Source organism: Gigantopelta aegis, chromosome 3, assembly GCF_016097555.1.
Source record: "Gigantopelta aegis isolate Gae_Host chromosome 3, Gae_host_genome, whole genome shotgun sequence".
Taxonomy (NCBI): domain Eukaryota; kingdom Metazoa; phylum Mollusca; class Gastropoda; order Neomphalida; family Peltospiridae; genus Gigantopelta; species Gigantopelta aegis.
The window spans coordinates 18,092,388-18,113,605 of NC_054701.1; the positions used below are offsets into that span (position 1 = coordinate 18,092,388).

The 21,218-nt window shown below is 35.7% G+C and overlaps 1 protein-coding gene across 1 annotated transcript in view; it reads right to left on the reverse strand.

The window, feature by feature from the left end:
• Positions 1 to 13,118: 13,118 nt before the first annotated feature.
• LOC121368525 overlaps positions 13,119 to 21,218 on the reverse strand; it is a 38,133-nt gene continuing 30,033 nt past the window's right edge. Inside the window, 1 exon segment of the mRNA XM_041493262.1 lies at positions 13,119 to 14,562. Coding sequence (XP_041349196.1) covers positions 13,261 to 14,562 — 1,302 coding nt within the window. The 3' untranslated portion in view covers positions 13,119 to 13,260.

Genomic DNA, 21,218 nt, shown 5'->3' on the forward strand with positions numbered 1-21,218 from the left:
GAGCCTGTTACCTGCCTCGAAAGCTACAGACCAAGAACTCAAGGTTGTCCATCTAGGTTTTACCAATGTTATAAACACACTGTTTAGGCCTTCATTTACAATAGTTTATACAATATTTCGAAAAGCTCGGTAAACAAGGCATTGATTACTTCGAAGCACAAATATTGAAAAAAAGAGATTATCTTCTATCTCCCTTTAAACACTTTACAAGTAGTGCAAATCAGTATAACAACTTTACTCCAGAGAAACATTCTCAAATTGGACACATTATAGCCAACTTGGTGATCGATCAAAAAGTATTATAAACCCTTTGTTTTGGCTCAGTACACGTCCATACACGTTATTTAGCGTGGACTTGATTGCAGAACGTAAACGGTGTTTTTGAATTACATTTACATTTGTAGCCTAATCATTTTATAAATAATACAATATTGATATTTTTGTTAAACCAGAAATAGTGTTTTCAAACATTACCATTTTGTTTTGAATATATATACATGTGTGTGTGTGTGTGTGTGTGTGTGTGTGTATATATATATATATATATATATATATATATATATATATATATATATATATATATATATATATATATATATATGTTCCCCATCTTGGTTTAAAAAGGATGGGTCTTTGCAATTTTTCATTAGCAAGACACTATAATTCCTGGTGTCTGCGCGTCTGTCGCCTTTATCCGTACCACTGATTTTCTTAAGTGTGGATCTTTATTTTACACATTTTAATTAAACACGGTGCCGACGACAATAAAGCAGTCACATCATAGAACACGTCATTATTTGTTTACTCAAATTATGCATCGCAACGAGCACACATAAAAGCTGCAATATCGCCTTGTCATCTTATAATATATTTTACTATCAATGCAAAACACAAACAAAACTATGATTTTAATAGGCTCTGGTGTGAATATCATCCGACATCGTGTCTATCGTTTTAGTACACTGTCTAACTACAAAGAATCAGGACACTCAAAGCTTCGTACTGCCTGACAATACAATTGTAAGTAACCAAGACTGGATAGCGCATGATAACATATAATTATAATTATATTAAAACATAATTTAGACTTCACGTAACACCTCAGTGACCCGATTAAAACAAGTTTCACTCTCTCTCTATATATATATATAATTAAAAGTGAAAAACATCTACAGTTACAAAATCGAGTGAACTATAATAACATGGTTTGATATTAAAAACAAGTCTCTCTCTCTCTCTCTCTCTCTCTCTCTCTCTCTCTCTCTCTCTCTCTCTCTCTCTCTCTCTCTCTCTCTCTCTCTCTCTATATATATATATATATATATATATATATATATAAAATTAAGTGAAAAACATCTACAGTTACAAAATCGAGTGAGCTATAATAACATCATTTGAAAAAGTAGAGTGAGAAAATAACTCTACGTCGAAGTGCTTAAATGAATATACAAAGCAAGAATATTTTGTGTCTCAGCACTGTAAAAAAAAAACTAAAATGAAAACGTCATTATTACACATACACTAAACGAAGGTAATCAGATGTGCATAATCTTTAGCCAAATTCTGAATAGTATTCATTTCATTTGTAAAATATGATAAATCACTTTTAAGTCTATCACATATTAAACACAACTTCACAAAAGGTAAACAAAAATAAAAATAAATAAAAGCACTAAAAAGAAAAAAAAAAAAGAAAGAAAAAGCACGAATTCCGCAGAATTGACTTGCCAACCATAAACATATTCGGTGTTGCACCCATAGATGTTCATCTCGATTTATGATAAAAAAAAAACTTAATTATTTTATTTTTTAAATAAAGAAAAATTAACATGCATTGTTATGAACATCCATTGGTGCAACTATAAACCAAGTTTAATTGAACTAGGACTTATGGTTGGCTACATATGGAGCAAAAGAAAAACTTTGAAGGTATACTTGCGCAAGGCTTTTGGACTGGAATGCATATTCAAGGATATATAATGCACATTATTGCTTAATATCAACAATTAATCAAACGGTTAAATGTGACAGTTATCATATATAACGGGCGCAGCCATTTTGTTCCATCGCAGTGAATACTCCGTCTGGCGAGCCGGTGGTTACGTAATACGTCATGCGTCACGTTAGGAATTAATGTTAGGAATTAGTCTTACGTTTGAACAAACAAACGTACCAGATTTTTGAGTGATGATGAAACAGGAATGCATTGCAATGTTGTGTAATAATAGCCATCCCAGTAAGCCAGCAATACGTATAATATATTATTTTTCAATACAAATAAGTAGACTTTCCCCATCTAAAATCACAGAACTGACCAATGACGCACTCCCAAATAAATTAAAATTATCACTTGCGTATCATGAGTGGCGTTTGTGCTCCAACGTAGCCTACTAGTATGCATTGTTTTGGATTTTTTTTTTTAAGAGAGAAAAATAATATAACCCCATTTCGTTCTGTTAATGCAAATTGAAATATATTTAGTTACATAGTTTATTACATTATCAAGTCATTTATGTTGTTTTACAAGTCCGGTTGATCAAAGGGAAGCGCCGTGTCATAAATTACTGCGTTTGTTTACACTGTGCATACAGGAGTTGGTAGGAGCTGACGTCACTTCCTTCCAAACTAGATTACCTGACGCGACGAAAACGAAACAAAATAGCTGCTTCCAGTTAGCAGGAATAATCACTTTTTTTTATCAACTCTAAATTACGCGTTTTTGATTTCTTAAAGTGTCAGTATGTGTTGGTGGTTCGCATATGCATCTTTCCAAAACATAAGGTTCATATTTGACTTGTCCTCCCCTTTAAGATTGAGCTAATCGCAAAGTTGAACGACGTCGTCGCTGCCGTCGTCATCGCCATCGAAAAAGTAATACATATATCTCGCTTTTCTACTGGCTAAAAAACTGAATGACTGACAAACGATTCTTTAGTCCTAATCCTATCTGTGGGATGGTGCATATAAAAGATCCTTTGCTACTAATGGAACAAATGTAGCGTGTTTCCTCTTTATGACTGTCAAAATGACCATATGTTTGACATGCAATAGCCAATGATTAATAAATCAATTTGCTCTAGTGGTGTCGTTAAACAAAACAAACTCTTTTAACTTTAGTCCAACTAAACCAATTCAATAAATGTCAGGACGTATTGCTTAGAGCACACTTCTTTTACGAAAACATGAATATTCCTTTCCTTTGTATATGATCCAATAGTAACCATGCATGTAATAGTATACACGTATAATACTAAACGATAGCTTTTTTATTATGAATGTGATATATATATATATATATATATAAACCACACGAGCTGTAATATAAACGCTTTCTTGTGGAGAACAATTATTATAGTATTATGTTTATAACATCCACATCACTGAACAAACATCAGCCAGTTACTTCCCACATACATGTACATAGTCCAAGAGCTAGGGGGTATTTATTTAACCCAAAAGGTCCAAAAGGTCTGAATTTGAATACCCTGATATATGTAGTTTATGGAATAGGGTTTCTTAGTTGCCAAATGTATTCCGATTTACAACAATGGAGGAATTAGGGGTAGGAATAACTAAAATGTCTGTTGTTCAGTCAGTATACAAGATAGAATAACAAATGACCCCTTATATTAACGCTACTGGTCTTTACTATTTAGTCATAAAATAATTTAAAAAAATTAATATTTTAATTACTTCAACAGAGGTCAAAAGGTCACCATTTTGGACCAGCGCCTAAAACCTGGGCCAATGTTTGGTCAAACGTCTCTCACATTTCGGTAAAATGTGGTTAATCGAATTTTTAAAGTGAGTGGTTTTGAAGGCCTGGCAGTAATGTTTGGTGGTGCTTGTCAAATGATCTACGGGGTATAGATATTAACTATAATTACCGTTTTCTTTTAATAATCATGTACCATGACATATAGTTACACCACACAGTGAATCCCCTTGAGCCCCAATTAAACAACAAAATCTGTTTTCCATGGGTATTCAGTTTAAAGAGTTTTGGATTGAGCTAAGAGCATTTGTTGTATACAGCTGTTATACTCGTATATTAAAAACACTATTTCTTAACGTTTATAAATAAAAAATGTGTGACAAAATTTATTTATATTGAACTGGACGCTTATTTACAGGCGTTTGCAGAGCTGTGGATATATGTCATACGTGAGGATCATCTACATGTACACACCTAGTCGTTCAACTCAAATCTTTTGTCATACACATTATGTAGTCACAGTTTAATTAAACACCATTATGTTAGTGAAAACATGATTATAACTGGCTGCATCCACTTTATTTCGTGACACCGTCGACCTAACATATTACGAATTTTGACGGATATTGTTAGCAACCTATAATCCTTCCCAAGATCCATGAAATTTGTGGGGTTTGTTGTAAATAATTTCAGTTTGATTTGACTTAAGTAAAATAAAAGTGTTTTGGAAAACTGAAGAAAAAAACCCTGACAAAAAAACAACAAAAGAACAAAACAAAAAAACAAAACAAACAAAAATCCCAACCTCAACAACTATTTTTGTGTGCAATTTAGAAAACAATAGACTCTGAAATAATAACTTGTAGTAAAATACAATAGTAAGAAAACAACAATCCATGATAGAAAGCACTATAGATCAACATACTGATACTATATCAGGTAAATGGCTTTAATCAGAAATTTAGGTAAGGAAGGTTTGACAAATCTACTTTATGTAAAATGTGGTGTTGATTCCAAATATATCAGTCTAATTGACTCCACTTAAGACAAAACTGCTATCTTGTTATATATTTGTTATATGGTTGGTCTGGCCATGTATGTAATAAGCCTCTGAAAATTTTATAGTAATGTAAACATTTTTATTTGTCTAAAGCTCGCCAAAGAATAACAATTTCTTCCATTGTGGCCAATTTGTGGCCACATTCGGCCCATGTGTGGCCCAAAAGGGATATTTGCCATAGGAATATTGTACTAGATATGAATAGTTCTGTATCAGACCTTTTGGACATTTTCAGTTAATATAAGTGAAAATTGGGTATACACCGAGTTAAGACCACTGTGGCGTGTTCACTAGAATTAATCTTCTCCCGATTGATCAATAAGACTTTACATTCCTACGCTTTACAAGTTTACACAAACAATTCTATAAACGTATTTATGACTAAACAAAGGTATACAAACATGTATTTTGTTAAATTATGTGACTAACTTTAATTACAAGAACTGACCACAAGTATTTGTCAATTTATGCAAGTCATGTAGTGTTGCACCGTCGATCATCTGGCCGGAGGTCACAACTTCTCTAAACGTGTAACCTACATTATGGTTTATGGACAATATGCCCCGGATATCTCTTCCACCGCGGTACAATAAAAGTATTCATTATTCTTATTCTCTCAGTCTCTGCTGTTTGAGGAATCCTTTAATTTGCTTGATAATGTTTTTAGCTCTGTGCAATATTTGTACGTCTACGTCATACGTAGCAGTAATTGCATCTAATTTAATCAATTAGAGATCGAACTCTATCAACAGTTCGTTCATTTCGCCAGTAGTCATTGCTTTTTGGGTGAGCTCAGCTTGCTTTTTAATCATCTCTAGCATTTTGATGCGTTCAAGAAAACCGGTTTTCTTTTCTTTGTTTTCTGTTTGAATCAGTAAATCAAGATAATCCTTTTCAGAAAGTGGATTGGCCTTTAAGTCATTACTTCTCAGGTGGTTTCCAAGTGACCACCAAATGTTCTTCCTACAACAATGTCCCTTGTATTCGTAAGTTTGCAATCAACTGCAACTAGTCAAATTTCTTCATCGTTATATTGATGCAACTAATGATACTGTATTGCATATTCCTTAGCTGGTCATATATAACGTGCAGGTGTAAACCAGTTAATACTAGCATTTTTTCCATATATGAGGAGATATAATGATATTTTCTGCACTCCAGTTTTAATATTAGGCAAAGTCTGCAAATGTCTACACAGAGTACATGGTAAAATGTCTTGGTATCAGTCTGAACGGTACGAAGATATCGTGTTTCAGTGTTGAACAGGTCAAGACAAGTAAATATTTCAACAGATGGCAGTTGTGTTGAAATAAGGAATTAGGCTGACACCAGTATTGTGCTACCTATCAAAGTGTGTGTGGGGGGGGGGGGGGGGGGGGGGCGGCAAAATCTTGTGGAACAAAAAACCCACACAACAATTTACTTTTCCACTAAGTAGTAGAATCTGCTCTTTATGTCGGATCCATCCCCGCATCCCAGGTCATGTTTAGCCGCCTATTCCTAAATATTTCCAGTTAGTAGTACAACATGCTCTTTATTCTATATGAGAGCCCACCCGTCTCCATCATGGGCATCAGCAGCAAGGGGTGGATAGGGGGCAATGGCGCTCTCCTGGATTTAAACCTGAAATACGTGTTAAAGTATATGTTAGCTTTACGTATTTAAAATATTGACATTTGCCATGATGAATTTTACTTGTAGAAAGCAGGAAATTGCTTTTAGAACCAACTTTTCAAAATTTTCCGAATGAGGATGCCCATGATTTTGAATCCCTCTAGAAATGTAAATACACCACCAAATAAGTCAAACGGGAGTTCAATTACTTTTTGTTATACAAAGTCCTTCACAGTAAATCGAGTCTTTATTATTCACGATAGTTTCAATTGTAACTGTAACGAATTATTTTATTGGATCGTACAGTTGTGCTTATATATTCAACGTATATACTTGAATATAAATGTTATACATCGTGAAATTTGGCAATATTTGTAATAATGCATTTTACACTATATAGCTTTCAATTTTTCCAGAGGAGCATGTCCCAAAACCCCGTACAAAATCTCAACTAGTTAGCCCTCTCCCCAAATGTTAACTTATTTTTGCCATGCCTGTATATGTTTTAATATTATGTTACCATATCTTGCCGTCCTTTGAAAATTTCCCGCGGACGCCCATCTAGGGTGGTGGTGGTGCGGAATATGTCTCTAGCTACTTACAATGAAGGACGATATGACAGTGATACCTGGTATACACCAGTATTTGCTATGTATGACCAGCTAACAAAGAGAAAGCAGCACTGGATCATTTCTGTAAACTGCCTAACTGGCTACCTACAACCCTGATCTCTTTATACTGTTATGCAAAACAATAAGTATACTGCAACATGGGAACACAGGAAATATTGTTTTAGGAATAAATATGGCAGCCACCGAATTGCTGGATCCTGTATAGTAGCGCTGACTGCACATTGTTCAACAATTTTCAGTGTAACATTGTCTATAAGAAGCGTGTCTTTGCAAAGAAATGGTCACCAACTGACGGCACATAAACGTGATTGCAGACTGCACTGATGCCTCTACCTGTCGACATAGCAATTAACCACAATGCTCATAAAAGATCCAAACAAGTTTGATTTGAAGAAAAAAACGCTTGATGGGTATGGTTTACCCAAACTGATGAAACAGATTTTGTTTGCTTCAATTGATCCAAAATGTCTGAAAATCCTGGTATGCACCAGTCGACCCTTTTCATGTGCTTCAAAGTGTCAACTCAATATCTGACAGCATTACAAACAGTGTTAATGAACTCGTTGAGCCCATAAACATTAGTATTGACAACAATATCGTATTTCTAAGTGCTGTAGTTCTGAAGATTTTGAAAAACTGCTGCCATCTTGTTCGCACCAACTTGATAAAATGTCATATTATATCTTCATGAACTCCAGACCCCAGATATTAATTTCAGCCAAATGTTATTCTTCCGGACCCGGTTACTAAACAACTAAGGCTCTTTTTTGGCCTCTGATGCAGGACCAAGACATGTTTTTCTTAAACGCAGGTGCGTAAGCATTGAAAATGTACATAGTCACACGCGTGTAAGACAACTACAGTCCTTGTGGTCTGTGTATTGTGGGCTAGTTTAGCATAACTGACAGTTTATAACCTTACCCGTCAAATTGCCCTTTATTTAAAATAATTACCATTTGCATTGTTTTCGCACCCTATAAAAGAATTCTTAGTGGCCACATTCTGCTCCTTATAGTTATTCACCCACCTCTAAATGTGAAAGACACCCCGTTGGGATGGTACCGCACAGCTTTGAAAACACTTCCTTAAACACGACACAAATGTAGCTTAAATTGCATAACAACAAATTGCAACAACACTACAACTATAATAGTAACACTTTATAACAAACTGGAGGTGTAAAAACTAATCAATAACACAAACATGTACATATATTTACAACAAAACATTAAATCCTAATCTGTTTTAAGAGCCTGTTACCTGCCTCGAAAGCTACAAACCGAGAACTCAAGGTTGTCCATTTAGGTTTTACCAATGTTATAAACACTGTTTAGGCCTACATTTACAATAGTTTATACAATATTTCGAAAAGCTCGGTGAACAACGCATTGACTACTTCAAAGCACAAATATTTTTTTTTTAAATGATTATCTTCTATCTCCGTTTAAACACTTTACAAGTAGTGCAAATCAGTATAATAACTTTACTTCAGAGAAACATTCTCAAGTTGGACACATCATAGCCAACTTGGTGATCGATCAAAAAGTATCATAAACCCTTTGTTTTCGCTCAGTAAAAAATGTCGTGTACGCGTGAGTCTATGCACGTTATTTAGCGTGGACTTGATTACAGAACGTAAACGGTGTTTTCGAATTACATTTATATTTGTAGCCTAATCATTTTATAAATAATACAATATACGAGTGGTTAGAAATTAAACGCGGTTTAAAATAGTTATACGGTCGTCATGCCATACGGCCCCTAATAAACATACAAGACAAGGTGCGTATTGATATTTTTGTTAAACCAGAAATAGTGTTTTCAAACATTACCATTTTGTTTTGAATATATATACATGCGTGTGCGTGTGTGTGTGTGTGTGTGTGTATATATATATATATATATATATATATATATATATATATATATATATATATATATATATATATATATATATATATATATAATGTTCCCCATCTTGGTTTAAAAAGGATGGGTCTTTGCTATTTTTCATTAGCAAGACAGTATAATTCCTGGTGTCTGCGCATCTGTCGCCTTTATCCGTACCACCCCTGTGCGTGCTGTAACCTCACCGTGGTGCAGGGGTGTAACATTCTCTTTGAGAATGGCCAATACAGTACAAAATTGAAGTTTTGAGTAAAATTCAGTATCCGTAAAATTCTGTGATATTTGTTTTTGCACAGTTCTTTACACTGTTTTTGTTTAAACCTTGAATTTTTATATTGATGTTGATCATCACTTTATTTATTTGCATTACCAATAACCGATGTATTTTTTGTGCTGGGGTGTCGTTAAACATTCATTCATTCATTCATTCATTCATTTATCCGTACCAATGATTTTCATGAGTGTGGATCTTTATTTTACACATTTTAATTAAACACGGTACCGACGACAATAAAGCAGTCACATCACAGAACACGTCATTTCTTTTGACTCGAATTATGCATCGCAACGAGCCTTTTCACATAAAATAAAAGCTGCAATATCGCCTTGTCATCTTTAAATATATTTTACTATCAATGCAAAACACAAACAAAACTATGATTTTAATAGTCTCTGGTGTGAATATCATCCGACATTCTGTCTATCGTTTTAATTCACTAACAACACATAATCAGGTCACTCAAAGTCCCGTACTGCCTGACAGTACAATTGTAAGTGACCATGAATGGATAGCGCATGATAACATATAATTATAAATATATTAAAACATAATTTAGACTTCACGTAACACCTCGATAACCCGATTAAAACAAGTTTCACTCTATTAGTATAATTAAAAACATCTACAGTTACAAAATCGAGTGACCTATAATAACATCATTTGATATTAAAAACTGTGTTTGGTTACCAGGGCCGGATTTAGACCTTGGGGGACCCGGGGCACTTCAGGTTCTGGGGCCCCTCAATATAGAAATTAAATTACATGACAAATAAAAAAATGAACTAATTTTATAATTACTACGTATTTTAAAATACAGAAAGTCCTTAGTCTGGCGCGGGGGGGGGGGGGGGGGGGGGGGGGGGGGGGGGTCTCTAGCATGGAGGCCCGGGGCAATTGCCCCCTTATAAATCCGGCACTGTTGGCTACTAAAAACAGTAGATTGACAAAATAACTCTACGTCGAAGTGCTGAAATGAATATACAAAGCAATAATATTTTGTGTATCACCACTGTAAAAAAAAACTAAAATGAAAACGTCATTATTACACACACTAAACGAAGGTAATCAGATGTGCATAATCTTTAGCCAAATTCTGAATAGTATTCATTTCATTTTTAAAATATGATGAATCAATTTTAAGTCTATCACATATTAAACATAACTTCACAAAAGGTAAACACAAATTAAAATGCCTGATTGCCAGGTGTATATTTGGTAGGTAACAAGACGAGGCAATTAATTACCGCCTTCTAGACACAAAAATACCTACCGATATTATTAACATGGTGAAATAACCTGCCACCCCCAAAATGGTAATGGACATTATCAGCCGTCATGCTTTATTACTGTAAATAAGTCCATAAAACTCTTGATTAAGTAGACTTTCCCATCTAAAATCACAGAACTGACCAATGACGTAGTCAAAAATAAAATAAAATTATCACTTGTGTATCATGAGTGGCGTTTTTTCTCCAACGTAGCCTACTAGTATGCATTTTTTCTTTGGATTTTTTTTTTTTAAGAGAGAAAAATAAAATAACCCCATTTCGTTCTGTTAATGCAAATTGAAATATATTTAGTTAAATAGTTTATTACATTATCAAGTCATTTATGTTGTTTTACAAGTCCGGTTGATCAAAGGGAAGCGCCGTGTCGTAAATTACCGCGTTTCTTTACACTGTGCATACAGGAGTTGGTAGGAGCTGACGTCACTTCCTTCCAAACTAGATTACCTGACGCGATGAAAACGAGACAAAATGGCTGCTTCCAGTTAGCAGGAATAATCACGGTTGTTTTATTAACTCTAAAATTACGCGTTTTTCATTTATTAAAGTTTTAGTATGTGTTGATGGTCCGGGTATGCATCTTTCCAAAACACAAGACTCATATTTGACTTGTCCTCCCCTTTAAGATTGATAAAAACGCAAAGGTTGACGACGTCATCGCTGCCGTCGTCATCACCATCGAAAAAGTAATACATATATCTCGCTTTTCTATTTCGTAAAGGCGAATCAAAAATGATAAAAATAAACATTCTACTGGCTAAAAAACTGAATGACTGACAAACGATTCTTTAGTCCTATCTGGGACGGTGCATAGTTGCCAAATGTAGTCTGATTTAAAAAATGGATGTTTTTAATAACATTGATGAAATCTGCGCTATGGAGGAATTAGGGGTAGGGATAACTAAAATGTCTGTAGTTCAGTCAGTATACAAAACAGAATAATAAATGACCCCTTAATTAACGCTACTGGTCTTTACTATTTAGTCATAAAATAATTTTAAAATTTAAATATTTTAATTACTTCAACAGAGGTCAAAAGGTCACCATTTTGGACCAGCGCCTAAAATCTGGGCCAATGTTTGGTCAAATTTCTCTCACAATTCGGTAAAATGTGGTTAATCGAAGTTTTAAAGTGAGTGGTTTTGAAGTCTTGGAAATAATGTTTGGCTTGTCAAATGATCTACGGGGTATAGCTATTAACTTACCGTTTTCTTTTAATAATCATTTATCATGACATATAGTTACACGACACAATAAAACCCCTTGAGCCCCAATTAAACAACAAAATCTGTTTTCGATGGGTATTCAGTTTACAGAGTTTTGGATTGAGCTAAGAGCATTTGTTGTATACAGCTGTTATATATTAAACACACTATTTTTTTAACGTTTATAAATAAAAAACGTGTGACAAAATTTATTTATATTGAACTGGACGCTTATATACAGGCGTTTGCAGAGCTGTGGATATATGTCATGTGAGGATCATCTAGATGTCGTTCAACTCAAATATTTTGTCATACATATTATGTAGTCACAGTTTACTTAAACACCATCATGTTAGTGAAAACATGATTATAACTGGCTGCATCCACTTTATTTCCTGACACCGTCGACATAACATATTACGAATTTTGACGGATATTGTTAGCAACCTATAATCCTTCCCAGGATCTATGAAATTTGTGGGGTTTGTTGTAAATAATTTCAGTTTGATTTGACGTGAGTAAAATAAAATAAAAGTGTTTTGGAAAAAAAAAAACCTACAAAAAAAAACGACAAAAAAAACAAACAAACCCCGCAACAACTATTTTTGTGTGCAATTTAAAAAACAATAGACTCTGAAATAAATAACTTGTAGTAAAATACAACAGCAAGAAAACAACAATCCATGATAGAAAGGACTATAGATCAACATACTGACACTATATCAGGTAAATGGCTTTAATCAGAATTTTAGGTAAGGAAGGTTTGACAAACCAACTTTATGTAAAATGTGGTGCTCATTCGAAATATATTAGTCTTATTGACTCCACTTAAGACAAAATTGCCATTTTATTATATATTTGTTATATGGTTGGTCTGGCCTTACCATAATGTAATAAGCCTCTGAAAATTTTATAGTAATGTAAATATTTTTATTTGTCTAGAGCTCGCTAAAGAATAACAATTTCTTCCATTGTGGCCAATTTTTTGGCCACATTCGGCCCATGTGTGGCCCAAAAGGGATATTTGCCATAGGAATATTGTACTAGATATGAATAGTTCTGCATCAGACCTTTTGGACGTTTTCAGTTAATATAAGCGAAAATTGGGAATACACCGAGTTAAGACCACTGTGGCATGTTCAATAGAATTAATCTTCTCCCGATTGATCAATAAGACTTTACATTCCTACGCTTTACAAGTTTACACAGACAATTCTACAAACGTATTTATGACTAAACAAAGGTATGCAGACATGTATTTTGTTAAATTATGTGACTAACTTTAATTAACTGACCACAAGTATTTTTCAGTTTATGCAAGTCATGTAGTGTTGCACCGTCGATCAACTGGCCGGAGGTCACTACTTCTCTAAATGTGTAATCCACATTATGGTTTATGGACAATATCCCCCGGATATCTCTTCCACCGCGGTGTAATAAAAGTATTCATTATGCTCACAGCCGTTGCTGTTTGAGTAACCCTTTAATTTGCTTGATAATGTTTTTAACTCTATGCAATATTTGTACTTCTACTCATACGTAGAAGTAATTGCATCTGATTTAATCAGTTAGATCAAAGTCTTTCAACAGTTCGTCTATATCGTCAGTAGTCATTGCTTTTTGGGTGAGCTCAGCTTGCTTTTTAAGCATCTGTAGCATTTTGGTGCGTTCAAAAAACCCGGGTTTCTTTTCTTGGTTTTCTGCTTCGATCAGTAAATCAAGATATTCCTTTTCAGAAAGTGGATTGGCCTTTAAGGCATTGCTCCTCAGGTAGTTTCCAATTTCACGCACTTCTCCTAGCATTTTGCAAACGTTAGTTTTCAGCTTTATAAATGATTTTTTGTGTTAGGAAACGAGACTCTCTTTTGAAACCTTTTCCTTCGCCGCTAATTCATATTTAGCTTTCATTTCGTGAAATGTTTTTGTAACTTTCACCATTTTAATGTCTATCCTATAACTGCTGTTCCAGTGTTGCTTCCACGAACATTTCTCGGGGCAAACTGTGCAAACTCCATCTGCCATAGCATCACAACCCTGTTTGATATCACCTTGTATACAACATGGATAATGACAAGTCGTATGGCAAAACAAGCAGTTGGTCACATACTCTCCTGGTTTCAGTGGTATCTGTATGGCATGATATTCCTCTACTTCATAAGTGAAATTTTGGTTAGCTTTTATTTCCCTTTCGAATGCCTCCAAGAGAGCTCTTTCTTTTCTCATGGTGCTAAGTTCAAGGAAACTGTTATCTATTTCTGGCATGAGACCTTGGATGGTTGTATGTAGTTCATCTCTCTTTTTTAGAACATCTGCTCTCTTTTTTAGAACATCTGCTGTCAGTTGTAGACTCTGAGCCTTCGTAGTTGCTAAATATTTCAAAAATGCATCGTAACAAAAGAACCCCATCTCCCAAAACATCTTCGCAAATTTGCTGCAATTGTCTTCTGTTCTTTTATGAAAAAGTGCTGAATTGTTAAACACAAAGTGTTTTTGGAATGGAAATTTAGCTTGATTTAAAGCATTCAGCGCTGGTGGTTCTTTTACATCTGCAAATGTAAACATCGCAACGGTATTGTCTGCAACATCTGCTCCGAAAATAGACAGGATTGCATCAAAAATGTACCGTTGGGTATGTGTCATTCTTGCAAGGGGAGCTTGAGTAACGACACATATAGCATTTATTGTTTCAATTCCTGTTTTGCCTGTAGTAGAGAATAAAAATCTGATCTGATCCACCAGTTGCTGATCTCGTTCAATCCCTTGCGAATCACCAAATCCTGGTGTGTCGATGATATTCAGAATGTAATGAACATTTTTGTTTATCGGATAGAATCTGTAGTTAGTGATCCAGTCTGTTTGTGACTCGTGCTGATTAAAAAAGAGAAATACATGTTCATTTTCACACATGCATTCGTGCACAAAGAAATATAGGAACAGAATGTTAATTTAATTTGAGCTTGATAAACTTGGACTAGTCTATTAAAAACAAAGATATATTTTAAAACAAAACCAAGCATATAAAATGTATAATAGTACAAATGTTTGCAGGTTTCAGTCAATGTTTGTGACGGGAGCTCTCTAAACTTGGGGTTTTTTCTAGACGGGAGATCACGATGCCGTCGTCTGTTACTCTTGTGTGCCTACCGATTGAAAAAGATGGACAATCCAGTGATGGAACATTATAGTCTCTTCCCGAGATATCAACAATATGTTCAGACATGATATGTTTCAGACACACGTGCTATTTTCATTTTGTATATGTATGTTGTAAATAAAAATGTAAATAAAACATTTTGTTTCTTATTTATGCAGTGTAATTATGGGTGTGTCCCTGTGGTTGTGAGTTATGACCATGATTGTTTATAAGTAGTGTGGGACATTTTCTGTACACCAACATTTTCTTGATAGTATTATTTGCAAACATCAGCACTACAGATTTATGCTTGGGAAGGGGACTGATAATATTATAGGTATCACAGGAACTGCACCTTTGTATGCATGCACGAGAAGGAATATAAATAAAGTTGTCATGGACAACATCGTAAGGCTCCCAACAAGACTCTCACGAGGTGCCCCCAACAACCTTTTAAGGGCAGAACCGGAAAACGATCACCCAATCGATCAAGCCCTCTGAATGGCTAATTAGGGGCAACCATGGGAGATCAACCACGACAGCCCCAATAGGCAAGTTTCCAGTATGAGCTACAATTAATTCACAATTACTCAAATAGCTCCATTTCTTTTCGATGAACCGATCCAAATTATGTGCCACATTTATCTCATGAAAACTATGCAAATCTCTATATTTTGGACATTAAAAATTCAACAGTACCAGAAATGTCCCCACCCGCTACCGGGCTGCTGGTGCTATCTGGGACTTAGCGCAGGCTATGATTCCTCCCACCCACTCCAAACCCTTTCCTGTCCTGGACAAAGAAGCTGGCATGGGCAGAAACCTGCACCCATGACAGGCGTGCGTTACAACAGCTTGCTCTAAATGTGCACGTTAAGCCCTATGGCCTGACCTGACAACATCGTCACTTAAAGCAGAACCTTCAGAGAAGCAACATGTCAGATCAGTAAAAGTGGTACGTTCCTGACGTGGACAAGTGGACCCATTTCTACAAGACACAAGCCCAAGTGAAACTTTAATCTCACATAGCAGTGCAACGTTGTGGGGGGTAAAGCCAGATGATCATGTACAACGTGGATCGATATCTAGAACGTTACGATCAGACGTGGAAAAAAGTAAAAGAGGAAGGGAACAAACCTTCCACACCCAGTGTCGTCATGGTCTCCCCTACGCAACAGGTGGTAGAGCAAGCAAAGACTGATCTGAAACGGACACTACAACAACAACAAAGTGGTACGGGTTGGAAAGCCTCGAAACGAGAGAAGCATGTATAAACAGACTATAAAAGAAGTCGTTTGTGCCAGACAACGCCATTTCACTTTGAATCATCATGCAGACCTCAAGTTTAGAATGTTGCTTCCCATTTTCCAGGAAAGATAATGAGACATTGGGGTTTTTTTGTTTTTGTTTTTCTGTTGGTTTTTTTTTATCAAAAACATACCAAAGATCTACCACCACCAGAGTAGCCTCTTAGTTTGCTACATTTCTTCACTATGCTCGTATCAGGAACAACTTGTTGTGGTAAAACAGTTTTGGTGTACAAATTCTTGAGAGATGGTGAAATCGACTCTCCTCCCCAACACATCATCTGGCTCTACAAACGTAGTCCAGTAAATTTATGGTTTGACCTCGGACAAATTGCAACAGAAGTTTTTTTTGTTTTGTTTTACATTGTAGATATCACCTCACTGAATATTATATCCAAAATAGGACAAAATCGGGCAGCCGGTAGTGGGCTAATTTGCATAAATCCAATATGGCCACCAAAATCAACTTTGAGGTTTTATATCTTCTTAACGGTTGCTTTTAGACCACACATATCAATAGATAGCAATATTATACCTATGAACTAAGTTAACTTTTTTTTAAATACACCGTGTCGTATATATGACGTAATGACGCATGTGTCGTCATTTTGCGTCATCGGGTCATCAATTTTAGAATAAATAGTGCAGTTTGTTTTTAGTAGATTTGATAAAATCATCAATGAACAAGCTGATTTTGCCTTAAAATTGTACCTTTATCTATTTCTGGTGCTTTTTAAACGTCATGTGTGGTTTATAACGTCATTATGACTATTTGTGATGTCAAACTACAATGTACTTGCATTTGAAAATGCAGTTTTGGTGTACAAGTTCTTGAGAGATGGTAAAATCGACTCTCCTCCCCAACACATCATCTGGCTCTACAAACAATGGTAACCACTTTACGACGTCATTGGTACAAATGTCCGAGTGGAATTCGTTTGAGGCATAGCCAGTCATTTGGGAAAATATCATTATTTAGACCCTAGGGCCAGAATCTCATTGTGCTGACCCACTTGATGTCCTCGGCCAATAATGATTCTCGGATCACTGACCTGTTCACTGAAAGAAGTCATCACAGAAACCTCCAGGCGAACGCCATCAATCAGAACCTATATCACAGCAAAGACCCGATAGAGAGGAGAACCTGTCATTACCTGGCACTGTTTAACAACACCATCGACAAGCAATAAGTCCTGATGTCAACACTATAGAGTACGTTTGCCATTCCATGCAAAAAATTGAGCGAGCAACCCACAAGCCCTACGAACATTTCAAGGTGGACTTGAAAGCGACTACGTTCCAACATTGGATGCATCCCAATGGATTAGAAGCATGGACTGAATGGTCCAAGAGTACGAACGCAATGGTCAATGTCTCAGAAGATATGCCACCATTGTCCAGACATGGATTTACTGTTATGTGTGGTAGACCGTGAAAAGTAGGTCACAATGACCTAGTAATAGTACGCCACACACTGCCATTCCAGGTTGTTCCTATATGTGAGGTTTGATAGCCCTGTATGCATCTGTATGCAAGATATGGTCCAGACAAGAAAACTTGATAGACGGGCGTACATATGTATGGACGGACGGACGGACAGATGGACCATGCCATATCATAATAAGACGGGCGTATACAAATCACTTGTAATACATTTCTAAATGTGTGTTTACTAGAAATAAATAGTTTCATTGTAGTTCTATATTAAATACTAATAATAATACCAAAACATTTCAGAAAGAAAACAAATGATACTTTGAGCCAATGGGAATCAAACTAATACAGAATGAGCGTTTTTTTACAACTGTCAGATTGATAACCCCCCCCCACACACACACACACACACACACACACACACACACACATATTTTATTGCATTCACAGCAAAAGGCTTGGGTTTGCCAACTTACGGGGACTGCTCAGACTAACATGGCCGAGTCGCTTGATTACTCTCACTGTTATATGACTGCTAAAGTGAGAAATATTTCTGGATGATTTATGTCTCATTAAGTATAATAGTCTGGCAGCGACCCAATAAACCCAAATTAAGGGTATTAAGTTTATTTTGTTTTGCTGATTTTGACATCTATTTCACAGATTTGAAGAATAGCATCGTGTCACCTTTGGGCATTTTGAGATTTAAAATGTATTTATTTAGCCATTTCAATGTTAATAACTGGTAATATTGTCCCAGTAGTAGATAAAAAATTAGAAAGTATTCGTAGCAAATGTTCCGGGAATTAAATTTTAAAATGTTTTCTACATCACTAAGACCTGCCAACCAAAAGTAGTTGGAGTGACCCTTCCGAGAAGAAAGTAGGCGTGGCTCACAAAGTGCCCTTTTTCAAAATGGCGGCCATTGTAAATCTTCACTAATCATTAAAAGTGACATACACTATTTTGTTGCTTCAAACCTGGCAGAAAGTTAGAAACAAATAACAAAGTGTGACATTTGAACAAGTGGGCGTGACCAACATAGAGCTTTTGTTCAAAATGGCCACCTTCATTGGTTCTCTGCACAATTGTGTATACAAGCAGTACCTTATGATTCAGCTAGCTTGCTTTTCTTTTAAACATAATATGTATAAGCAAGTGTTTGGACTATATGGCCATTGCAGATTTGTCCTTGAGAACGGAGGCCATTTTGGAAGATTTGTGTAAACTGGATTTAATAATAATAATATGTCATGCATATTGCACACACTAAATATCGCATGTTAAGAATTGTGATATACCACAAGGACAGATCAGGATTTCCAAATGGTGTACGGTTGGGTTAAACTATACTTAGACCTAACATTGAGAACTCGCCAAGCAGTCTATTATGTATTTTATATTAAAAAAAATTCGACGTGAATATTATAACTGTAGAAAGTAAATGTAAAAATGTGATTGTTTTAGCAGCATTACGTATTTGATATTGGGGGCCACCCACATGGGAGGATCACACTTGTCTTCGAGTCTTTTACACGACAAGCCAATATAAAATATGGGAAACAAGAGGTGTGATTTGGGGGATCATTATCCCATGCCCCTCCATCCCCATCCCCCGGCTAGACCAGTGGCTGTATGCCTTGTCATTGCTGGTGGTTGCTAATGGCGTGTCTAGGGCAGTATATTACAAGCATACTATATTCGTCAGTGGTCAATGTAACACTGTGAACCCGCTACCGTTTGGGCCTTAGGGTACACAATATTTGATAATAGTTTACAATACTTGTTGTACAGATGATTCCAGACATGGCACAGATGAAACTGCTTACAACACCATTGCTTCATTGACCTTTAGATCATCTTGGTCTTTACCATTATGGACTGTGTTTAGTGGTAATTGTAGGAATATTTCCCCTAATACTATTGTATATTAGCAAACGCGAGAGTGCGAGCGTTATCAAATGTTTTAAAGATAGCATTGACTGTTTTCTAGGTTGTGCCATTTAGTACTATGGATAAGACTCCCACCATGTTTATATAAACAGTAATTGCGTTTCTGGGAAGGTGAACAGCAACAGTCAGCATTTCATCATAATGTGTCACCTAAGCCAGATCCAAAATTATCTCTCAAACGATGGCCAACTGATGAACTGGTGTATAAGGATATATCTTTGAAAGTAAACCAGTGACCATGTCTGATGACATCAGTTGCATGTTGGTCTTTAGTTTTGAAAACTAGTGATTCAATATTGCACAAGCAGCCTTCCTCAGCACGAGTTTTTCAAATGCAAAGATTATCTTTGTGCAAAATGTTTTCTTCAGATATTTAGTCTATTGTCCAAAGACCAGAGAGTAACTACATGTTATAAACAGTAAACGAAAGCGTGGCAAGCCATTCCAATACATTTGCAATGCTTCATCACCAGTATGTAAAAATAATGCGTTGATAATTAATAATTTATTATAGATTTACTTTCGAAAATAGTCAAACAAAAACAAAAATCAAAATTAAATACCATGACATGGTTGCTGCGATGGTTAAACATACAGCTGCACGCAGAAGATCACGAAATTCAAGGCAATATTTCAATATTTACATTATTTTAACTATACGTAACCCATGCAGACTTCAAAATAGGAAACAAGTATGGCCTGTTCTTTTTTTAATCTTTTTTTAGCACGCCAAAAGAAATATGGCTTGCTGAGAAAACGTATGGCCTGCTGCAAGTATGACAGCACGGGGTGAGTGGAGTGTTTGGGACAGTGTCTGGAAAATTAGGACCTCTTAGAGCATTGTAACATTAAAATATAACAGAATCACGAGTTTAGCCGTAGCTAAGTAGAAGATGAGATGATTGCACATGCATCTGTCTCTTGCAAAAATGACCTGTGATTTTGTTTGTGGTAATTTTAGTAGGTGAATTTTTATCTGCTATGTCTAAAATGGACTGCTTTTTTGCTGGCCACAGGGAACATTAAATGGGGTATGGTTGCCTTACACTGCGCTGTCTCCCAAAATATAACCACCGTGTAAATAGCCAGCCTTCATTAGCTGAGGCGATATACACGGCCTGCGTGTGGGCCTATATAGGCCCTCCTGTGTTAAGTAACAAATATGGCGACCTCCATGACGATTATATATACACAAAGAAAAACGCCCAAAGGTGACATAATGTCATCCGCCGTAAATGTGTTCTAGGATATGTCCTTAAACAAAATCAACAATAAAAATACTTAATTTCCCAACTTCCTACGTTCGAGAAAAATCTCATTTCTCTGCCAGACTATAATACAAAATGTATATCTGAACTTTCATCTTCTTTTGTTTTCAAATATGGGAAACGTATGCCTATGGTGGGAGGTTCTCACATTCCTGGTGAATGTTGACATGCTCATTTTAGTTTGTGTGATTAAAATTAGCTACATACAGATTAATACAGAGAAATGTTATTAAATTTTCAGAAAAATATCCCCTCTTTACTAAAACTCAGTTTCTGACCTTAAGCTACCCTGTAGAAAAGTCCATCATGCTTTTTTGAGATCCAGATACATACCCCTATATATATGGTGCACTCGGATGGTACCAATTGGTCAAATTTGGAGTCTCGACTCAGGGACTATATATTTTTAAAGTTTTTTGTTAT